Consider the following 17,468-nt stretch of genomic DNA (forward strand, 5'->3'; position numbering starts at 1 on the left):
CCCCAGCCCTGCAGCTGTGTCCTCCCCAGGGCAGAGCAGAGGGGCAGCAGAACCTCCCTTGACTTTGTCTTGGGAGACTTCTCTGTAAGGTTTCCTCCTCCTGAGGAACTTCTCCAACAGCAGGAGGTTTAGGTAGCCCTCGTGTGGTGGAGCTGGGAACAGCTGGCACTAGGATCAGCCTTGGCACTGGGGAGAGGAGCAGGATATGAATCATCTCCAGGTGGGGCTGCCTGCTCCCTCTTGGTGGAACAAACCTGTCTTAGCTTGGGGCAGGGGAGGTGCCTGGGTTGGGCCCAGCAGGGAAGGGCATAGCTGGAGGGGACAGTGAAGAAGACCCAAAGGAGTTGTGGGTGGGTGAAAACCAAACCATCCAACAGCCCAACCCAGAAGCCTTCTCCAAGGCATTCCAAGTGACCTTATCTGCAGCAACAAGCCAGGAGCTGCTCCTTCCTGAGGATGATCCATCAGGGAGGGCCTCCAGAGCCACATCAAGGCTTCATTGGCTCTTCAGTGTTGAGTGTTCACAGAATGGTTAAATAGATGATGGTCACCAAGATAAGGAAAGATGTTCCTCAGGGCTCAGTGTTAGGTCCACTTCTGTTTAACATCTTCCTGTGAGGACAGACTGAGGGAGTTGGGGCTGTTCAGTCTGGAGAGGAGAAGGCTCCCAGGAGACCTAATTGTGGCCCTCCAGGATCTGAAAGGGGCTGCAGGAAAGCTGGGGATGGACTTTTGAGGGTGTCAGGGAGGGATAGGACTGGGGGGCATGGAGCAGAACTAGAAGTGGGGAGATTCAGACTGGATGTGAGGAAGAACACGAGCCAGCAGGGGGCCCAGAAGGCCAAGGGCATCCTGGCCTGGATCAGGAAGAGTGTGGCCAGCAGGAGCAGGGAGGTCATCCTGCCCTGTACTCAGCACTGGTTAGGCCACACCTTGAGTGCTGTGTCCAGTTCTGGGCCCCTCAGGTTAAGAAGGACATTGAGATGCTGGAAGGTGTCCAGAGAAGGGCAACAGAGCTGGGGAGGGGTCTGGAGCACAGCCCTGTGAGGAGAGGCTGAGGGAGCTGGGCTTGCTTAGCCTGGAGAAGAGGAGGCTCAGGGGTGACCTTCTTGCTCTCTCCAGCTCCCTGAAGGGAGGCTGTAGCCAGATGGGGGTTGGTCTCTTCTGCCAGGCAGCCAGCACCAGAACAAGAGGACACAGTCTCAAGCTGTGCCAGGGGAGGTTTAGGCTGGAGGTGAGGAGAAAGTTCTTCCCAGCAAGAGAGATTGGCCATAGGGATGTGCTGCCCAGGGAGGTGGTGGAGTCCCCATCCCAGGAGGTGTTCAGGAGGAGACTGGATGGGGAGCTTGGTGCCATGGGTTAGTTGATTAGATGCTGTTGGGGGATAGGTTGGACTCAGTCTCAAAGGTCTCTTCCAACCTGGTTCGTCTAGTCTAGTCCTGTCCTGTTCTATTCTATGCTCTTCCCCATGAGGGTGGTGAGAGCCTGGCACAGGTTGCCCAGGGAGGTGGTGGAAGCCTCATCCCTGGAGGTGTTGAAGGCCAGGCTGGAGGTGGCTGTGAGCAGCCTGCTCTGATGTGAGGTGTCCCTGCCCATGGCAGGGGGGTTGGGACTGGCTGAGCTTTGAGATCCCTTCCAACCCTGCCCAGTCCATGATTCTCCTTCCCTGCCTACCCAGACCCCCTTCTGTCCAAAAGGGAGAAGAGAAAGAAGCAGGGAAAGTTGCTTGTTAGACTTAACCAAAACAATGCAGCCAAGGACAAGCAGAAGCAAGTTAGGATCTCTCCAGAGCAAAGAAGTGAAAAGAGAGGAGAAGGATTGTTTTGGTACAACCAATCTTATAGGAGATAACTGTCCAGTGGGAGACTTCTACCACAAGTAGGAAAAAACCTTTCCCCCAGCACAGAGTGGTCAGGGAGTGGACTGTGCTGCCCAGGGAGGTGGTGGAGTCCCCAAGCCTGGATGTGTTTCAGGGGGGTTTGGATGTGGTGCTTGGGGCTGTGGTTTAGGGCTGAACTTTGCAGAGCAGGTTCTGGGTTGGATTGGTGGTCCTGAGGGTCTCTTCCAACCTGAATGTTGCTATGGTTCTATGGTGAAGATGCTGGCTGGATGTCTTCTGGTGTTGGAAGAAAGGTCCCTGCCAACCCTGAGTGGCCACTGGGATGGGCTGCCCAGGGAGGTAGTGGAGTCACCACCCCTGGAAGTGTTTAAAAAAGAGCCTGGATGAGGCCCTCAGTGCCATGGTTGAGTTGAGTATAGACTCTTAGGATTGTCAGGGTTGGAAAGGACCTCAAGGCTCAGCCAGTCCCAACCCCCCTGCCATGGGCAGGGTCACCTCACATCAGAGCAGGCTGCTCACAGCCACCTCCAGCCTGGCCTTCAACACCTCCAGGGATTAGGCTTCCACCACCTCCCTGGGCAACCTGTGCCAGGCTCTCACCACCCTCATGGGCAAGAACTTCTTCCTCACATCCAATCTGAGTCTCCCCACTTCTAGTTCTGCTCCATCCCCCCCAGTCCTATCCCTCCCTGACACCCTCAAAAGTCCCTCCCTAGCTTTCCTGGAGCCCCCTGCAGATCCTGGAAGGCCACAAGAAGGTCTCCTGGGAGCCTTCTCTTCTCCAGACTGCACAACCCCAACTCCCTCAGTCTGTCCTCATAGCAGAGCAGCTCCAGCCCTCTGCTCATCTTTGTGCCCCTGCTCTGGACACCTTCCAGCACCTTCCTGGAACAGAGGCTCCAGAGCTGGACACAGAGCTCCAGCTGTGGTCTCACCTTAGAAGGTGGTGGGCGAGAGGTTGGACTGGCCGGTCTCCAAAGGTCTTTTCCATCCTGGTTCACGTGTTCTGTACTGTGATTCCCTGAGTGCTGAGCATCTCTGCTGGCCTTGCAGTGACTCGCCACAACCACCTGAAGGACTTCATGCTGGTGGTCTCCATCGTCATCGGGGTGGGAGGCTGCTGGTTTGCCTACATCCAGAACCGCTACTCCAAGGAGCACATGAAGAAGATGATGAAAGACCTCGAGGGCCTCCACAGGGCTGAGCAATCTCTCCATGACCTCCAAGAAAGGTAGGTTTGGAAGCCTCCAGCCCCTTTGGAGCAGGCATCTCTCAAGGGCTTTCCTTCGAGTTGGAGCTGGGTGATCCTGGTGGGAGGGTCCCTGCCAAACCTAACAAGTTAGGTGTGAGATGGAGAAGCAGCCTTGGTGGGACTCACCCGAGAATGGCTTTTTCAGACCTTGCTTGGTCAGCCTCCTGCAGCCCAGAGGCACAGCCAGGGCCTCAGACCCAGAGGGCAATCATAGAATGATGGTATGGGTTGGGCTGGAGAAGACCTTCAAGGCGATGGAGTCCAACCATGGCTCCAGCACTGCCCCCAGAGCACCACCCCCCCGTGGCCCTCAGCTCCACAGCTTCCAGTCCCCCCAGCCATGGGGACTCCACCACTGCCCTGGGCAGCCTGCCACAGGCCTGGACAAGCCTCAAGGGGCACAAATTGTTCCTCAGGGCCAAGCTCAACCTCCCCTGATGCAGCTTGAGGTCGTTGGTCACGTGAACCACTTGGTCCAGAGCCTCAGCATGGTGGTGGTGGTGGGAAGGGACCTCTGGAGCTCACCCAGTCCAATACTAGGACTAGGGTCATCCACAGCAGCTTGCCCAGGGCCAGCAGGATGCTTGAGCTAGGAGTTACTTTGGACTTCTTAGGGAGGGTTGGAAGCTCTCCAGAAAAGGAGACTCCACAGCCTCACTGGGCAGCCTGCTCCAGGCCTCCACCATCCTCAAAGCCAACAAATTTCTCCTGATAGAACCTCCTGGCTTCCAGTTTGGGTTGAAGGCACCTTCCAAGGTCACCCAGCCCAAGCCCCTGCAGCCAGCAGGGACAGCCCCAGGCAGAGCTCAGAGCCCCAAACAACCTGCCCTGGGCTACTGCCAGCCAGGGGGCAGCTCCCAGCTCTCTGCCTGACCTCAACCAGGCTCTCCCCAGCCTCCTGCTCAAGAACTTCCTCAGATCTACTCCAGATCTTCTCTCTTGGAGCTCCAAACCATCCCCCCTTGGCCTGGCCCCACAGCTCTTGCTCCAAACTCTGTGCCCAGCTTGGTCCTGGGCCCCTTCCAGCCCTGCCAGGCCACCAGAAGGTCTCCCTGGAGCCTTCTCCAGGCTGGGCCCCCCCCAGTTCTGCCAGCCTGGGGACCCAGCAGAGTCCTTCCAGTCCTCCCAGCATGGCTGTGGCCTCTTCTGGCCCTGCCCCAGCAGCTCCCTGCCTGTGCTGAGCCCTCCAGAGCTGCTCCAGCACTGCAGGTGAGGTCCCACCAGAGCTCTCTTGACCTGCTGGCCACACTTCCCAGTAGATGAAGTCCAAGGTGATGCTGCCAAGCTGGAGATGTTCCCCTGGCACTGTGGTGGATCTCTGATCTGCTTCCTGCTTCTCTTGGTGATGGAATGAAGTCCAAGGTGGCCTCTTCTCCATAGCTGGTTGGATGGAGCTTTGTGTCCTGTAGACAAGAGGTTGGCCCTAGCCCAAAGGAAAAGGTCTTCTTGTGTTCCTCCAACCAGAAGGTTGGAGGAGGTTTCTCCATCCTCCAGGTCAAGATGTGTCCAGGTGCTACCAGATGGACCTAGCTGTGTCCAGGATAGTGTCTTCTGGAAGTCCCCAAAGAGCAGGTCACAGCTGGGGGTCCACCTGGAGGCTGCTTTAAATGTGTTGTGTGGGAGAATGACCTTGAGGCCTTCAGCTGAGGACAAAGCCACCTGCCCAAGGAGATGAGCTGCAGGAGTTCACTTAATGCCCTAAAGCCAGGAAGAAACCCAAAACCAACTCTGCTAAGCCCAGGGTGTGGTAGCTGGGGAGGGAGGAGTTGTCCTCTGCAGAGGGCACTCATCTGGAGTAGCTCAAGGTGTTGGAGGATTGATCCAGTTCCTCTCTCCAGCTTCACTCCTTCGTCCTTGAGCCACCAGCAAGCTTCAGGCTGGTGGTCCTCAAGCCACTGGAGAAGCACCAGAGGTACCAAACAGCCCTCATGGAATGGTCAGGGTTGGAAGGGACCTCAAGGCTCAGCCAGTCCCAAGCCCCCTGCCAGGGGCAGGGACACCTCCAGCCTGGCCTTAAAAACTCTACAAGCATGAGGCTTCCACCACCTCCCTGGGCAACCTGTGTCAGGCTCTCACCACCCTCATGGGATAGAACTTCTTCCTCACATCCAAACTGAGTCTCCCCACTTCTCGTTTTGCTCCACCCCCCCCAGTCCTATCCCTCCCTGACACCCTCAAGAGTCCCTCCCCAGCTTTCCTGTAGCCCCCTGCAGATCCTGGAAGGCCACAAGAAGGTCTCCTGGGAGCCTTCTCTTCTCCAGACTGCACAACCCCAACTCCCTCAGGCTGTCCTCATGGCAGAGCAGCTCCAGCCCTCTTCTCCTTCTCGTGGCCCTGCTCTGGACCCCTTCCAGCACCTCCAGATCCTTCTTGTTAATAGAGGCTCCAGAACTGGACACAGTGCCCCAGGTGGGGTCTCACCAGAATAGAGCAGACAGGGAGACTCACCTCCCTGGCCCTGCTGGCCACACTTGTCTTGCTGCAGCCCAGGCTGTGAAGTCACCTCCTTGCCTGCTTCATCAAAAGCTGGTGCTGGACAGACCTCCAGAAGGCATCTAGAGCCTTTCCAGCTCCCTCAGCTGCTCCTCACAACTTCTCCAGAGCCTTCTCCTCCTTCCCCAGACCCCTCCCCAGCTTCCTTGCCCTGCTCTGGCCCTGCTCCAGCCCTCAATGACCTTCTGGCACTGAGGTCCCAACCCTGCCCCCAGGCTTGCAGCTGTGGGCTCCCCAGTGCCCAGTCCAGGGGCACAATCCCTGCCCTGCTCCTGCTGCCCACACCATTGCTGCTCCAGCCCAGGCTGCTGCTGCCCTCCTTGCCCACCCTGTGCACTCCCTGGCTCTTCTCCAGCCTCTGACACCAACCCCCTCAGGGCCTGTCCCCCCAGGCACTTCCCAGTCCCTCTGCCCCCAGCCTGGAGGGTGGGCTTCAAAGCCAAGTAATTTCTCCTCACCTTCAGGTGGAATCTCTTGGGTTCCACTTGTTGTCCCTTGGTCTGTCTTTGGGCACCACTCAGAACATCTCAGCCACAGCCTCTTGTCCCCCAGCACTGCAGCTGTGTCCTCCCCAGGGCAGAGCAGAGGGACAGCAGAACCTCCCTGCCCCTGCTGCTGCTCACACTCTGCTCTATGCTCCCTAGGAGACCTCCTTGGCCCCCAGGGCACCTTGCTGGCTGCTGGGCACCTCCTTGCCCCCCAGCACCCCCAGCTCCTTCTTCTGGCAGCTGCTCCCCAGCAGCTCCCCCTGGGCTGTGCTGCTGCAGGAGGTTGTCCCTGCCCAGGGGCAGGACCCTGCCCTTGCTCTGCTTGGCCTTCAGGAGGTTCCTCTCCCCCAGCTCTCAGCCTGCCCAGGGCTCCCTGGCTGCCAGCACAGCCCCTGAGGGCTGTGCCCACTGCTCCCAGTCTGGTCCTATCAGACTGGTTGAATTCTTTGCCTTCATCCAGGCTGATGATGAAGATGTTGAGGAAGACTGAAAACTGAGGTGAATTTGGGGCTTTCTGAAGGGCATCTTGGAGGTTCTTTGGGAAATTGGGAATCAGTGAAGCAAAGCTTGGACCCTGGAGTTGCCAATTTGACTTCTTGACCATGGGGAACTGTCTCCTTGACTTCCCAGGATGTGCAGGTCCAGGGCCTTCTGCCCTTCCCAGGGCCTCTTGCCCTTCCCAAGACCTCCTGATCTCTTCTTTACCATGGAACTTTCTCCTTGAATTCCCAGGTGGGCCAGGGCCTCCTGCTCTTCCCAGGGCCTCCTGATCTCTTCTTAACCATGGGGAGCTTTCTCCTTGACTACCCAGGTAGTCCCAGAGCCAAGATCTTCTGAACCTTCTAGGATCTCCTGCTCTTTCCAGGATACATTGATCTTTTCAAGATCTTCTGGCCTTTCAAGATCTCTGGATCTTCCCAGGACCTCCTCATCTCTTCTTGACCATGGGGAGCTTTCTCCTTGACTTCCCAGGTAGTCCCAGATCCAAGATCACAGAATGATGCCTGGATCTTTCTAGGCTCTCCTGCTCTTTTCAGGCTCTCCAGATCTTTCTTGGTATCCTGCTCTTTCTGGGACCTTCTGATCTTCCCAGGATCTCCTCATCTCTTCTTGACCATGGGGAACTTTCTCCTTGACTTCCTAGGTAGTCCAGATCCAGGCCCCCCTCCTCCTGCCAGCCTCTCCACCGCCTCCTCCTCCTCCTGCCAGCCTCTCCTCCTCTTCCTCCTCCTCCTGACAGCCTCTCCTCCTCCTCCTCCTCCTCCTGACAGCCTCTCCTCCTCCTCCTCCTCCTCCTGACAGCCTCTCCTCCTCCTCTTCCTCCTCCTCCTCCTCCTGACAGCCTCTCCTCCTCCTCTTCCTCCTCCTCCTGACAGCCTCTCCTCCTCCTCTTCCTCCTCCTCCTCCTCCTGACAGCCTCTCCTCCTCCTCTTCCTCCTCCTCCTCCTCCTGACAGCCTCTCCTCCTCCTCCTCCTCCTCCTCCTCCTCCTGACAGCCTCTCCTCCTCCTCCTCCTCCTCCTCCTCCTCCTCCTCCTGACAGCCTCTCCTCCTCCTCCTCCTCCTCCTCCTCCTCCTGACAGCCTCTCCTCCTCCTCCTGACAGCCTCTCCTCCTCCTCCTGACAGCCTCTCCTCCTCCTCCTCCTCCTGACAGCCTCTCCTCCTTCTCCTCCTCCTCCTCCTCCTGACAGCCTCTCCTCCTTCTCCTCCTCCTCCTCCTCCTGACAGCCTCTCCTCCTTCTCCTCCTCCTCCTCCTCCTGACAGCCTCTCCTCCTTCTCCTCCTCCTCCTCCTCCTGACAGCCTCTCCTCCTTCTCCTCCTCCTCCTCCTCCTGACAGCCTCTCCTCCTTCTCCTCCTCCTCCTCCTCCTGACAGCCTCTCCTCCTTCTCCTCCTCCTCCTCCTCCTGACAGCCTCTCCTCCTTCTCCTCCTCCTCCTCCTCCTGACAGCCTCTCCTCCTCCTCCTCCTCCTGACAGCCTCTCCTCCTCCTCCTCCTCCTGACAGCCTCTCCTCCTCCTCCTCCTCCTGACAGCCTCTCCTCCTCCTCCTCCTCCTGACAGCCTCTCCTCCTCCTCCTCCTCCTGACAGCCTCTCCTCCTCCTCCTCCTCCTGACAGCCTCTCCTCCTCCTCCTCCTCCTGACAGCCTCTCCTCCTCCTCCTCCTCCTGACAGCCTCTCCTCCTCCTCCTCCTCCTGACAGCCTCTCCTCCTCCTCCTCCTCCTGACAGCCTCTCCTCCTCCTCCTCCTCCTGACAGCCTCTCCTCCTCCTCCTCCTCCTGACAGCCTCTCCTCCTCCTCCTCCTCCTGACAGCCTCTCCTCCTCCTCCTCCTCCTGACAGCCTCTCCTCCTCCTCCTCCTCCTGACAGCCTCTCCTCCTCCTCCTGACAGCCTCTCCTCCTCCTCCTCCTCCTCCTCCTGACAGCCTCTCCTCCTCCTCCTCCTCCTCCTCCTGACAGCCTCTCCTCCTCCTCCTCCTCCTCCTCCTGACAGCCTCTCCTCCTCCTCCTCCTCCTCCTCCTGACAGCCTCTCCTCCTCCTCCTCCTCCTCCTCCTGACAGCCTCTCCTCCTCCTCCTCCTCCTCCTCCTGACAGCCTCTCCTCCTCCTCCTCCTCCTCCTCCTGACAGCCTCTCCTCCTCCTCCTCCTCCTCCTCCTGACAGCCTCTCCTCCTCCTCCTCCTCCTCCTCCTGACAGCCTCTCCTCCTCCTCCTCCTCCTCCTCCTGACAGCCTCTCCTCCTCCTCCTCCTCCTCCTCCTGACAGCCTCTCCTCCTCCTCCTCCTCCTCCTCCTGACAGCCTCTCCTCCTCCTCCTCCTCCTCCTCCTGACAGCCTCTCCTCCTCCTCCTCCTCCTCCTCCTGACAGCCTCTCCTCCTCCTCCTCCTCCTCCTCCTGACAGCCTCTCCTCCTCCTCCTCCTCCTCCTCCTGACAGCCTCTCCTCCTCCTCCTCCTCCTCCTGACAGCCTCTCCTCCTCCTCCTCCTGACAGCCTCTCCTCCTCCTCCTCCTGACAGCCTCTCCTCCTCCTCCTCCTGACAGCCTCTCCTCCTCCTCCTCCTCCTCCTGACAGCCTCTCCTCCTCCTCCTCCTCCTCCTGACAGCCTCTCCTCCTCCTCCTCCTCCTGACAGCCTCTCCTCCTCCTCCTCCTCCTCCTGACAGCCTCTCCTCCTCCTCCTCCTCCTCCTGACAGCCTCTCCTCCTCCTCCTCCTCCTCCTGACAGCCTCTCCTCCTCCTCCTCCTCCTCCTCCTCCTCGACAGCCTCTCCTCCTCCTCCTCCTCCTCCTCCTCCTCCTCGACAGCCTCTCCTCCTCCTCCTCCTCCTCCTCCTCCTCCTCCTCGACAGCCTCTCCTCCTCCTCCTCCTCCTCCTCCTCCTCCTGACAGCCTCTCCTCCTCCTCCTCCTCCTCCTCCTCCTCCTCCTCCTCCTGACAGCCTCTCCTCCTCCTCCTCCTCCTGACAGCCTCTCCTCCTCCTCCTCCTCCTGACAGCCTCTCCTCCTCCTCCTCCTCCTCCTCCTCCTGACAGCCTCTCCTCCTCCTCTTCCTCCTCCTCCTCCTCCTGACAGCCTCTCCTCCTCCTCCTCCTCCTCCTCCTCCTGACAGCCTCTCCTCCATCCTCCCAGGCCCTCTGTTGCCATCAGGCCAGATCCAGTCAGCCCAACCCTGCTGTGGTTGCTGGCCTCTGAGCCCCTTCCTCCTCTCTCCAGCCCTTCCCACCGTTGGCTTCTTGCTCTCTCTCTCTGTGCCCTGCAGGTTGCAGAAGGCCCAGGAAGAGCATCGCTCTGTGGAGGTGGAAAAGGTCCACCTGGAGAAGAAGCTCCAGGATGAGATCAGCATTGCCAAGCAGGAGGCCCACAGGCTGCGAGAGCTCCGGGAGGGCACCGAGAATGAGCTCAGCAGGCAGAAATACGCTGAGCAGGAGCTGGAGCAGGTGGGTCCTCACCCAGCTCCCTTCTTGGGCCCCCCTCATGCTGCTTCAGCTTGCTGTGACCTGTGGTGGTGGTGGTAGAGAACTCAAAACTCCTTCAAGCCTTGCTTCTCCTTGTGGAGAGAAAGGGGCAAAGGTTTCTTGTGTGGGCTTCATGCAAAGCGGGGTGGGGGTGGGTGGGGTTGAGGCACCTGCAAAGGTCGGGAAGGGGTTGGCCTGAAGGCACCTTCCAAGGTCATGGAAGGGGTTGGCCTGGAGACACCTTCCAAGGTCATGGAAGGGGTTGGCCTGAAGGCACCTTCCAAGGTCATGGAAGGGGTTGGCCTGGAGACACCTTCCAAGGTCATGGAAGGGGTTGGCCTTGGAGGCACCTTCCAAGGTCATGGAAGCATGGAATGCTTTGGCTTGGATGGGACTTTCAAAGATCATGGAAACATAGAATGGGTTGGGTTGAGAGATCTTCAGAGGTCATGGAATGATGAAAGGGTTTGGCTTGAAGGCACCCTCAAAGGTGACAGAATCATGGGATGGGTTGGGTTTAAGGCGCCTTCAAAGGTCATCCAGTCCAAACCCCTGTAGAGAGCTACACAGAGAGTCATTGAGGTTGGAGATGACTTTCACAGAGCTTACTGTGTCCTGGGTGCTAGGGGCCATGGAGATGTCTTGAGAGCAATGTGGTACCACTGCAGCAGCATCCCAGCTTGTGCTGCAGGAGAGGGACTGAGCTTGGAGCCATCATGGAATGGGTTGGAGAAGAGCTCCAAGGTGATAGTGGCGAAGCATGGCCTCAGCACTGCCCCAGCGCCACCACCCCATGGCCCTCAGCACCACAGCTCCACAGCTTCCAAAGCCCTGCACTGCCCTGGGCAGCCTGCCACAGGCCTGGGCACCCCTCAAGGAGCACAAATTGCTCCTCAGGGCCAAGCTCAACCTCCCCTGCCACAACCTGAGGCCATCTCCTCTTGGCCCAGCCCTCAGGAGCAGCCTTTGAGCCCCAGCTGGCTGCAAGCTGCTCTCAGGGAGCTGCAGAGAGCCACAAGGTCTCCCCTCAGCCTCCTCTGCTGCAGCCTCAACCCCCCCAGGGCCCTCAGCTGCTCCTCACAACTTCTCCACAGCCTTCTCCTCCTTCCCCAGACCCCTCCCCAGCTTCCTTGCCCTGCTCTGGCCCTGCCCCAGCCCTCAAGGTCCTCCTGGCAGGGAAGGCCCAAGCCTGCCCCCAGGCTTGCAGCTGTGGGCTCCCCAGTGCCCAGCCCAGGGGCACAATCCCTGCCCTGCTCCTGCTGCCCACCCCATTGCTGCTCCAGCCCAGGCTGCTGCTGCCCTCCTTGCCCACCTGGGCACCCTCTGGCTCCTCTTCTCTCCAGCTACACACCAACAGCTCAGACACCCCCAGGTCTCTGTCACCAGATTTTGGTCCCATCATACAAGAGCCTTCTCCTAACTGCTCCTCCGGCCTCCCCATGAAGTCCCTGAGATGCATCTTTGTGGAGGGGGCTTGAGAAGGCTATGGACAAGGTTAGTGGAGAACCTTTGTGGAGAGGGTTTGAGGGGAAGGCTGTGGAGAAGGTTCCTGCAGAAGACAGGTTCCCAGCCCTTTCTTTCCCCCTTACCACCTTCCACCAGTTAAGGCCTGGAAAGCCAGAGGTGACTTTAACCACTCTGTTGTTTCCCAGAGGTTCTCAGGAGGTCTCCAGTGCCCAGGTGAGTATTGGTTGTGCCCACCTGACCCCACCCTGTGTGGTTGTAACCCCAGCACCAAGCCAGTGAGATGTTGACCACACCCAACATTAACCACTCACTCCCACTGACCCCACTGGGACTGGGTTGCTCCACTTGGTGGCACCATGAGGAAGACTAAACCCAAGACCTTCTGCATCACTTGAGTCCCACTGGAGGGGTTGGAAGCTCCTAGATGGGAGATGGAGAAGCAGCCTGGTGGCACTCATCCAGAATGGCTTCTTCAGACCTTGCTTGGTCAACCTTCTCCAGCCCAGGGACACACCCAGGGCCTCAGACCCAGAGAGCAATAAGAGACTGATGGAAGGAGTTGTGCTGGAGAAGACCTCCAGGCTGGTGGAGTCCAAGCATGGAGCCCAGCACTGCCCACAGGCACCACCACCCCATGGCCCTCAGCACCACAGCTCCACACCTTCCCAACCCCTCCAGCCATGGGGACACCACCACTGCCCTGGGCAGCCTGCCATAGGCCTGGGCACCCCTCAAGGGGCACCAATTGCTCCTCAAGGGGCACCAATTGCTCCTCAGGGCCAAGCTCAACCTCCCCTGCCACAACCTGAGGCCATCTCCTCTTGCCCAGCCCTCAGGAGCAGCCCTTGAGCCCCAGCTGGCTGCAAGCTGCTCTCAGGGAGCTGCAGAGAGCCACAAGGTCTCCCCTCAGCCTCCTCTGCTGCAGCCTCAACCCCCCCAGGGCCCTCAGCTGCTCCTCACAACTTCTCCACAGCCTTCTCCTCCTTCCCCTGACCCCTCCCCAGCTTCCTTGCCCTGCTCTGGTCCTGCTCCAGCCCTCAAGGTCCTCCTGGCAGGGAGGTCCCAAGCCTGCCCCCAGGCTTGCAGCTGTGGGCTCCCCAGTGCCCAGCCCAGGGGCACAATCCCTGCCCTGCTCCTGCTGCCCACCCCATTGCTGCTCCAGCCCAGGCTGCTGCTGCCCTCCTTGCCCACCTGGGCACCCCCTGCCTCCTCTCCAGCCTCTGACACCAATCCCCCCAGGGCCTCTTTGAGCAGGCAGCTTAGAGATCTTCACAGGAGGTTGGAGACACTCAAGGTGTTGATGTCCCTGGAGAACCAGGATGGTTTCTGGTTTGGTCTGCTGGCTCATCTCCACCTTTGTTCCTTGAATGTTCTTCACCACTTCCCTTTTCCACCTTTCCATGGTTATTCCTCTCAGTGTTCCCAGTGCTCCTCAACCCCACATCCCCAGTGCTGGATCTCCTGCTTGCTTGTCCTCTAGAGTCCTTCAACCCCAGATGCTTGTGGATTGTGGTCAAAGTTGTGGTCTAAAGTTGAAGGCACCTCCAAAGGTCACAGAGTCATGGAATGGGTTGGGTTGAAGGCACCTCCAAAGATCATGGGATCTTGGAATGGTTTGGTTTGGAGGCACCTTCAAAGGTCATGGGATGGGTTGGGTTGAGGGCACCTTCTGAGGTCATGGAGTCATGGAATGGTTTGGTTTGGAGGCATCTTCAAGGGTCATGGAATTATGGAATGGATTGGTTTGATGGGACCCTAAAGATCATGGAATCATGGATTGGGTTGAAGGACCTTCCAAGGTCACAGAATCATGGAATGGGTTGGAGGCACTCTCCAAGGCCATAGAATGTGTTGGCTTGAGTTGAAGAGACCTTCAAGAGTGATGGAACCATGGAATGGGTTGGGTTGATGTCAGCTTCCAAGATGATGGAACCATGGAATGGGTTGGGTTGATGGAAGCTTCCAAGGTGATGGTACCATGGAATGGATTGGGTTGATGGCAGCTTCCAAGGTGATGGAACCATGGAATGGGTTGGGTTGGAGGTACCTTCAAAAGTCATGGAACCATGGAGTGGGTTGGGTTGGTGGGACCTTCAAAGCTCCTGGAATGGGTTAGGTTGATGGGTGGTGGGATCATGGAGTGGGTTGGCTTGAAGGCACCCTTTAAGATCCTGGAATCCTGGAATGGGTTGGGTTGAAGACACCTTAAAGACATCCATGTTGAACCCCTTCCCTGCCACAGGCAGGGTCTCCTTCCAGCAGCCCCAGCTTGGTTACAGCTCCATCCCCCCTGGCCCTCGGCTTTCTGCTCCTGCCTTCCAAGCTGTGCTCTGGCAGCTGCTGGGGGTGGAGAGAACCTCGCTGGCAGGGCCCAGGTTGCCCCCAGCAGTGCTGCAACCTCCCTTGCTTGGTTCTGTGTCACCTGGTGCAGGTGATCCTGCTCTGGCAGGGGGGGTTGGACTGGAGGAGCTTTTGAGGACCCTTCCAGCCCCTGAAATGGATTCTGTGGTTGTGCTGCAGGTCCGCATGGCCCTGAAGAACGCTGAGAAGGAGCTAGAGTCCCACTGCAGCTGGGCAGCTCCTGAGGCCCTGCAGAAGTGGCTGCAGCTGACCCACGAGGTGGAGGTGCAGTACTACAACATCAAGAAGCAGAACGCTGAGAAGCAGCTGCTGGTGGCCAAGGAAGGGGTGAGAGCTGCACTTCCCTCCCTGAATGAGCAGATGGAAGCAGAGAATCAGGGGGCAGGGTTGGAAGGGACCTCAAGACTCAGCCAGTTCCAACCCCCAACCCAAACCCAACTCTGCTAAGCCCCAAGGGTGTGGTAGCTGGGGAGGGAGGAGCTGTCCTCTGCAGAGGGCACTCAGCTGGAGGAGCTCAAGGTGTTGGAGGATTGATCCAGTTCCTCTCTCCAGCTTCACTCCTTCGTCCTTGAGCCACCAGCAAGCTTCAGGCTGGTGGTCCTCAAGCCACTGGAGAAGCACCAGAGGTACCAAACAGCCCTCATGGAATGGTCAGGGTTGGAAGGGACCTCAAGGCTCAGCCAGTCCCAAGCCCCCTGCCAGGGGCAGGGACACCTCCAGCCTGGCCTTAAAAACTCTACAGGCATGAGGCTTCCACCACCTCCCTGGGCAACCTGTGCCAGGCTCTCACCACCCCCATGGGGAAGAACTTCTTCCTCACATCCAATCTGAATCTCCCCACTTCTAGTTCTGCTTCATCCCCCCCAGTCCTATCACTCCCTGACACCCTAAAAAGTGCACCACAGAAGGTAGAAGCAGAGGTTGAAGTGACCACCAGGAACCACCTCTTGGGTTGTTATCTACCACTGCTTGGAGCCTTGAGAAGGTTCAGAGCTTTAATCCCTTCTGGAGCTGCCATGGGTGGGCACTGAGCAGGTTTGGAAGCTGTTCCTCATGATCCCTGCTCTATGACCAGGCAAGGAGGTTTCTTGTGGTGGAGCTGAGTCATCTCGGTGGTCCTACTTGTGCCAGGATGCTTCTGAGACACAGTGGAAGTGTGGGGGATGTGCTGGAACACGTGGTTGTCCCTGGGGACATGCAGAGTGGTGGCAGCTGGCAGCAGAGGGATCTCCATCTGCCTCCAGTCTGGTTTCATTCTGAAGGTTTTAATGTTTCATGGAATGGTTTTGGTTGGAGAAGACCTTTAAGGTGCAGCTGTGGCCTCCCCAGCTCCCACCATCCCCCCTTTGTCCTGCCCAGCTCAGATGGCTGTCCCCAGCTTTCTTCTCAGCCTCTTTAAGCACTGAAAAGCCACCAGAAGCTCTTCTTGGAACCTTCTCCAGGCTGAAGATCTCCAACCACAGTGAGGAGCTCTTTGTGGACACTTTTGTCCCTCCAAGGAGAAGATGAAAGTGGCCCAACCTAAACCACCAACCCAAGTACTTTAGCAACCTTCTCCTGAGGCTTTACTCAGGAGAAGGAGAAACCAGGGTTGGACAAAGAGCTGGTTGAGCTCCCTCTGACCCTTGAGAAAGCAGCAGAACAACTACGGAGGACCAAGAGGCCTCTAAGAAGCCTCCAAGCTGTTGGTGAACTCGTGACTCTTTGTGTCAGGAGGAAGAACCTCCCAGTTCTCAGCACTTTTGGAGTCTCCAAACCTCTCTGGATCTTCTTTTAGTCTCCACCCTTTTAGGATGTTTTTCTTCTGGAGACACCATCAGATTGTCCTCCTCCTGTGACCTCTTTCTGTTGATGTTTCAGGCTGAGAAAATCAAGAAGAAGAGGAACACCTTGTTTGGGACCTTCCATGTGGCCCACAGCTCCTCTCTAGATGATGTGGACCACAAGATCTTGACTGCCAAGTGAGTACCCAGCTCAAAGCTTCTCTTGCTCCTGGCCAACCCTGTTAGACCTCTCCTGGGATAGACACAAGTGGACAGCAGCAGCAGATGAGCTTCTTCAGCTCATCTGGATGAATTTCTCTGCACTTGAGTTAGCTAAGGATGGGATTGAGCCTTCCAAACAGTGACTTCAGCACTGTGAAAGCAGAAACCCAGCGTGGTGCTAGTGGTGGTGGGAAGGGACCTCTGGAGCTCAGCCAGGCCAGGGGTACCCCCAGCAGCTTGCCCCAGAGGCACCATGGCCAGGTTGGGGTTGGGAGCTCTCCAGAGACAGAGACTCCACAACCTCTCTGGGCAGCCTGGGCCAGGCCTTGGTCACCCTCAAGCCAAGAAGTCTCTCCTCATTTTGAGGTGCAGTCTCCCCTGGACTCTCTGTAGCAGCTCTCAGGCTCTGACCTGGGCAGCCCAGCTCTGGCCCCAGCCCTGCAGCTGTGGCCTCCCCAGGGCAGAGCTGAGGGGCAGCAGAACCTCCCTGCCCCTGCTGCTGCTCACACTCTGCTCCATGCCCCCCCAAGACACCTCCTTGGCCCCCAGGGCATTTTGCTGGCTGCTGGGCACCTCCTTGCCCCCCAGCACCTCCAGCTCCTTCTCCTGGCAGCTGTTTCCCCCTGGGCTGTGCTGCTGCAGGAGGTTGTCCCTACCCAGGGGCAGGACCCTGCCCTTGCCCTGCTTGGCCTTCAGGAGGTTTCTCTCCCCCAGCTCTCCATCTTCTGTGTGCCATCTCCACATGCCTGGAGAAGCTTCTTCCCAGCACCCTTGACCTCTCCAGGTCTTAGGTGGTCACTCAACCACCTCTGTCCCGATTTCAGACCATTTCTGGTGGTGGTTTAAGGTGTTGGTTTTTTTTTTTGGGGGGGGGGTGGGGGGTGTGTCAAAGAATCCTGGAAGGCTTTGGGTTGGAAGGGGGCCCTCAAAGCTCCCCCAAGTCCCAAGCCACTCCATGTCCACTTTGTTTTCCACCTCAGGCAAGCTCTGAGCGAGGTGACCGCAGCCTTGCGGGAACGACTCCATCGCTGGCAGCAGATTGAGCTCCTCTGTGGCTTCCAGATAGTCAACAACCCTGGGATCCACACCTTGGCTTCAGCCCTCAACATTGACCCCAGCTGGATGGGTACCCCAAGGCCCAACCCTTCCCACTTCATCATGACTGATGATGTGGATGACCTGGATGAGGAGATCGTCTCTCCCATGTCCATCCAATGTAGGTGGCCCTCGCCTGCTGGGGAAGCTGAGAAGGTGGGGTGGTCCTGGAGGAGGAGGTCCTGGGAGCATAGAAATGGGTTCCTAGAACAAGTCATGGAATGGTTTGGGTGGATGAGACCTTGGATGGGCCTTGAGTCTAACCTGCTTAGTGGTAGTGGTGGTTTGGGAGCTTCTAGACTTGGTGGATCTCCAAGGTCTCTTCTAACCTCAACAGTTCTGTGATGAGCAGTGACAGAGAAGATCACAGCTGAGCTGCTTTGTCCTAAAGTCATGGAATGGTTTGGGTTGATGAGACCTGGGCTGGGCCTTGAGTTTAACCTGGTGGGTTTGGAAGCTTCTAGGCTTGGTAGACTTCCAAGGTCTCTTCTAACCTCAACAGTTCTGTGATGAGCAGTGGCAGAGAAGATCCAC

General features: G+C 58.0%; 1 protein-coding gene across 1 annotated transcript in view; it reads left to right on the forward strand.

Annotated features, from left to right (window-relative positions):
* STIM1 (stromal interaction molecule 1) overlaps positions 1 to 17,468 on the forward strand; it is a 64,065-nt gene that overhangs the window by 38,111 nt on the left and 8,486 nt on the right. The window contains 5 exon segments of the mRNA XM_068168552.1: positions 2,894 to 3,071; positions 9,831 to 10,008; positions 14,014 to 14,181; positions 15,715 to 15,815; positions 16,820 to 17,055. Coding sequence (XP_068024653.1) covers positions 2,894 to 3,071; positions 9,831 to 10,008; positions 14,014 to 14,181; positions 15,715 to 15,815; positions 16,820 to 17,055 — 861 coding nt within the window.

The sequence above is a fragment of the Melanerpes formicivorus genome, unplaced genomic scaffold (genome assembly GCF_026170545.1).
Source record: "Melanerpes formicivorus ecotype bairdi unplaced genomic scaffold, bMelFor1.0.p_v2 SCAF_141, whole genome shotgun sequence".
In the NCBI taxonomy this organism is placed as follows: Eukaryota; Metazoa; Chordata; class Aves; order Piciformes; family Picidae; genus Melanerpes; species Melanerpes formicivorus.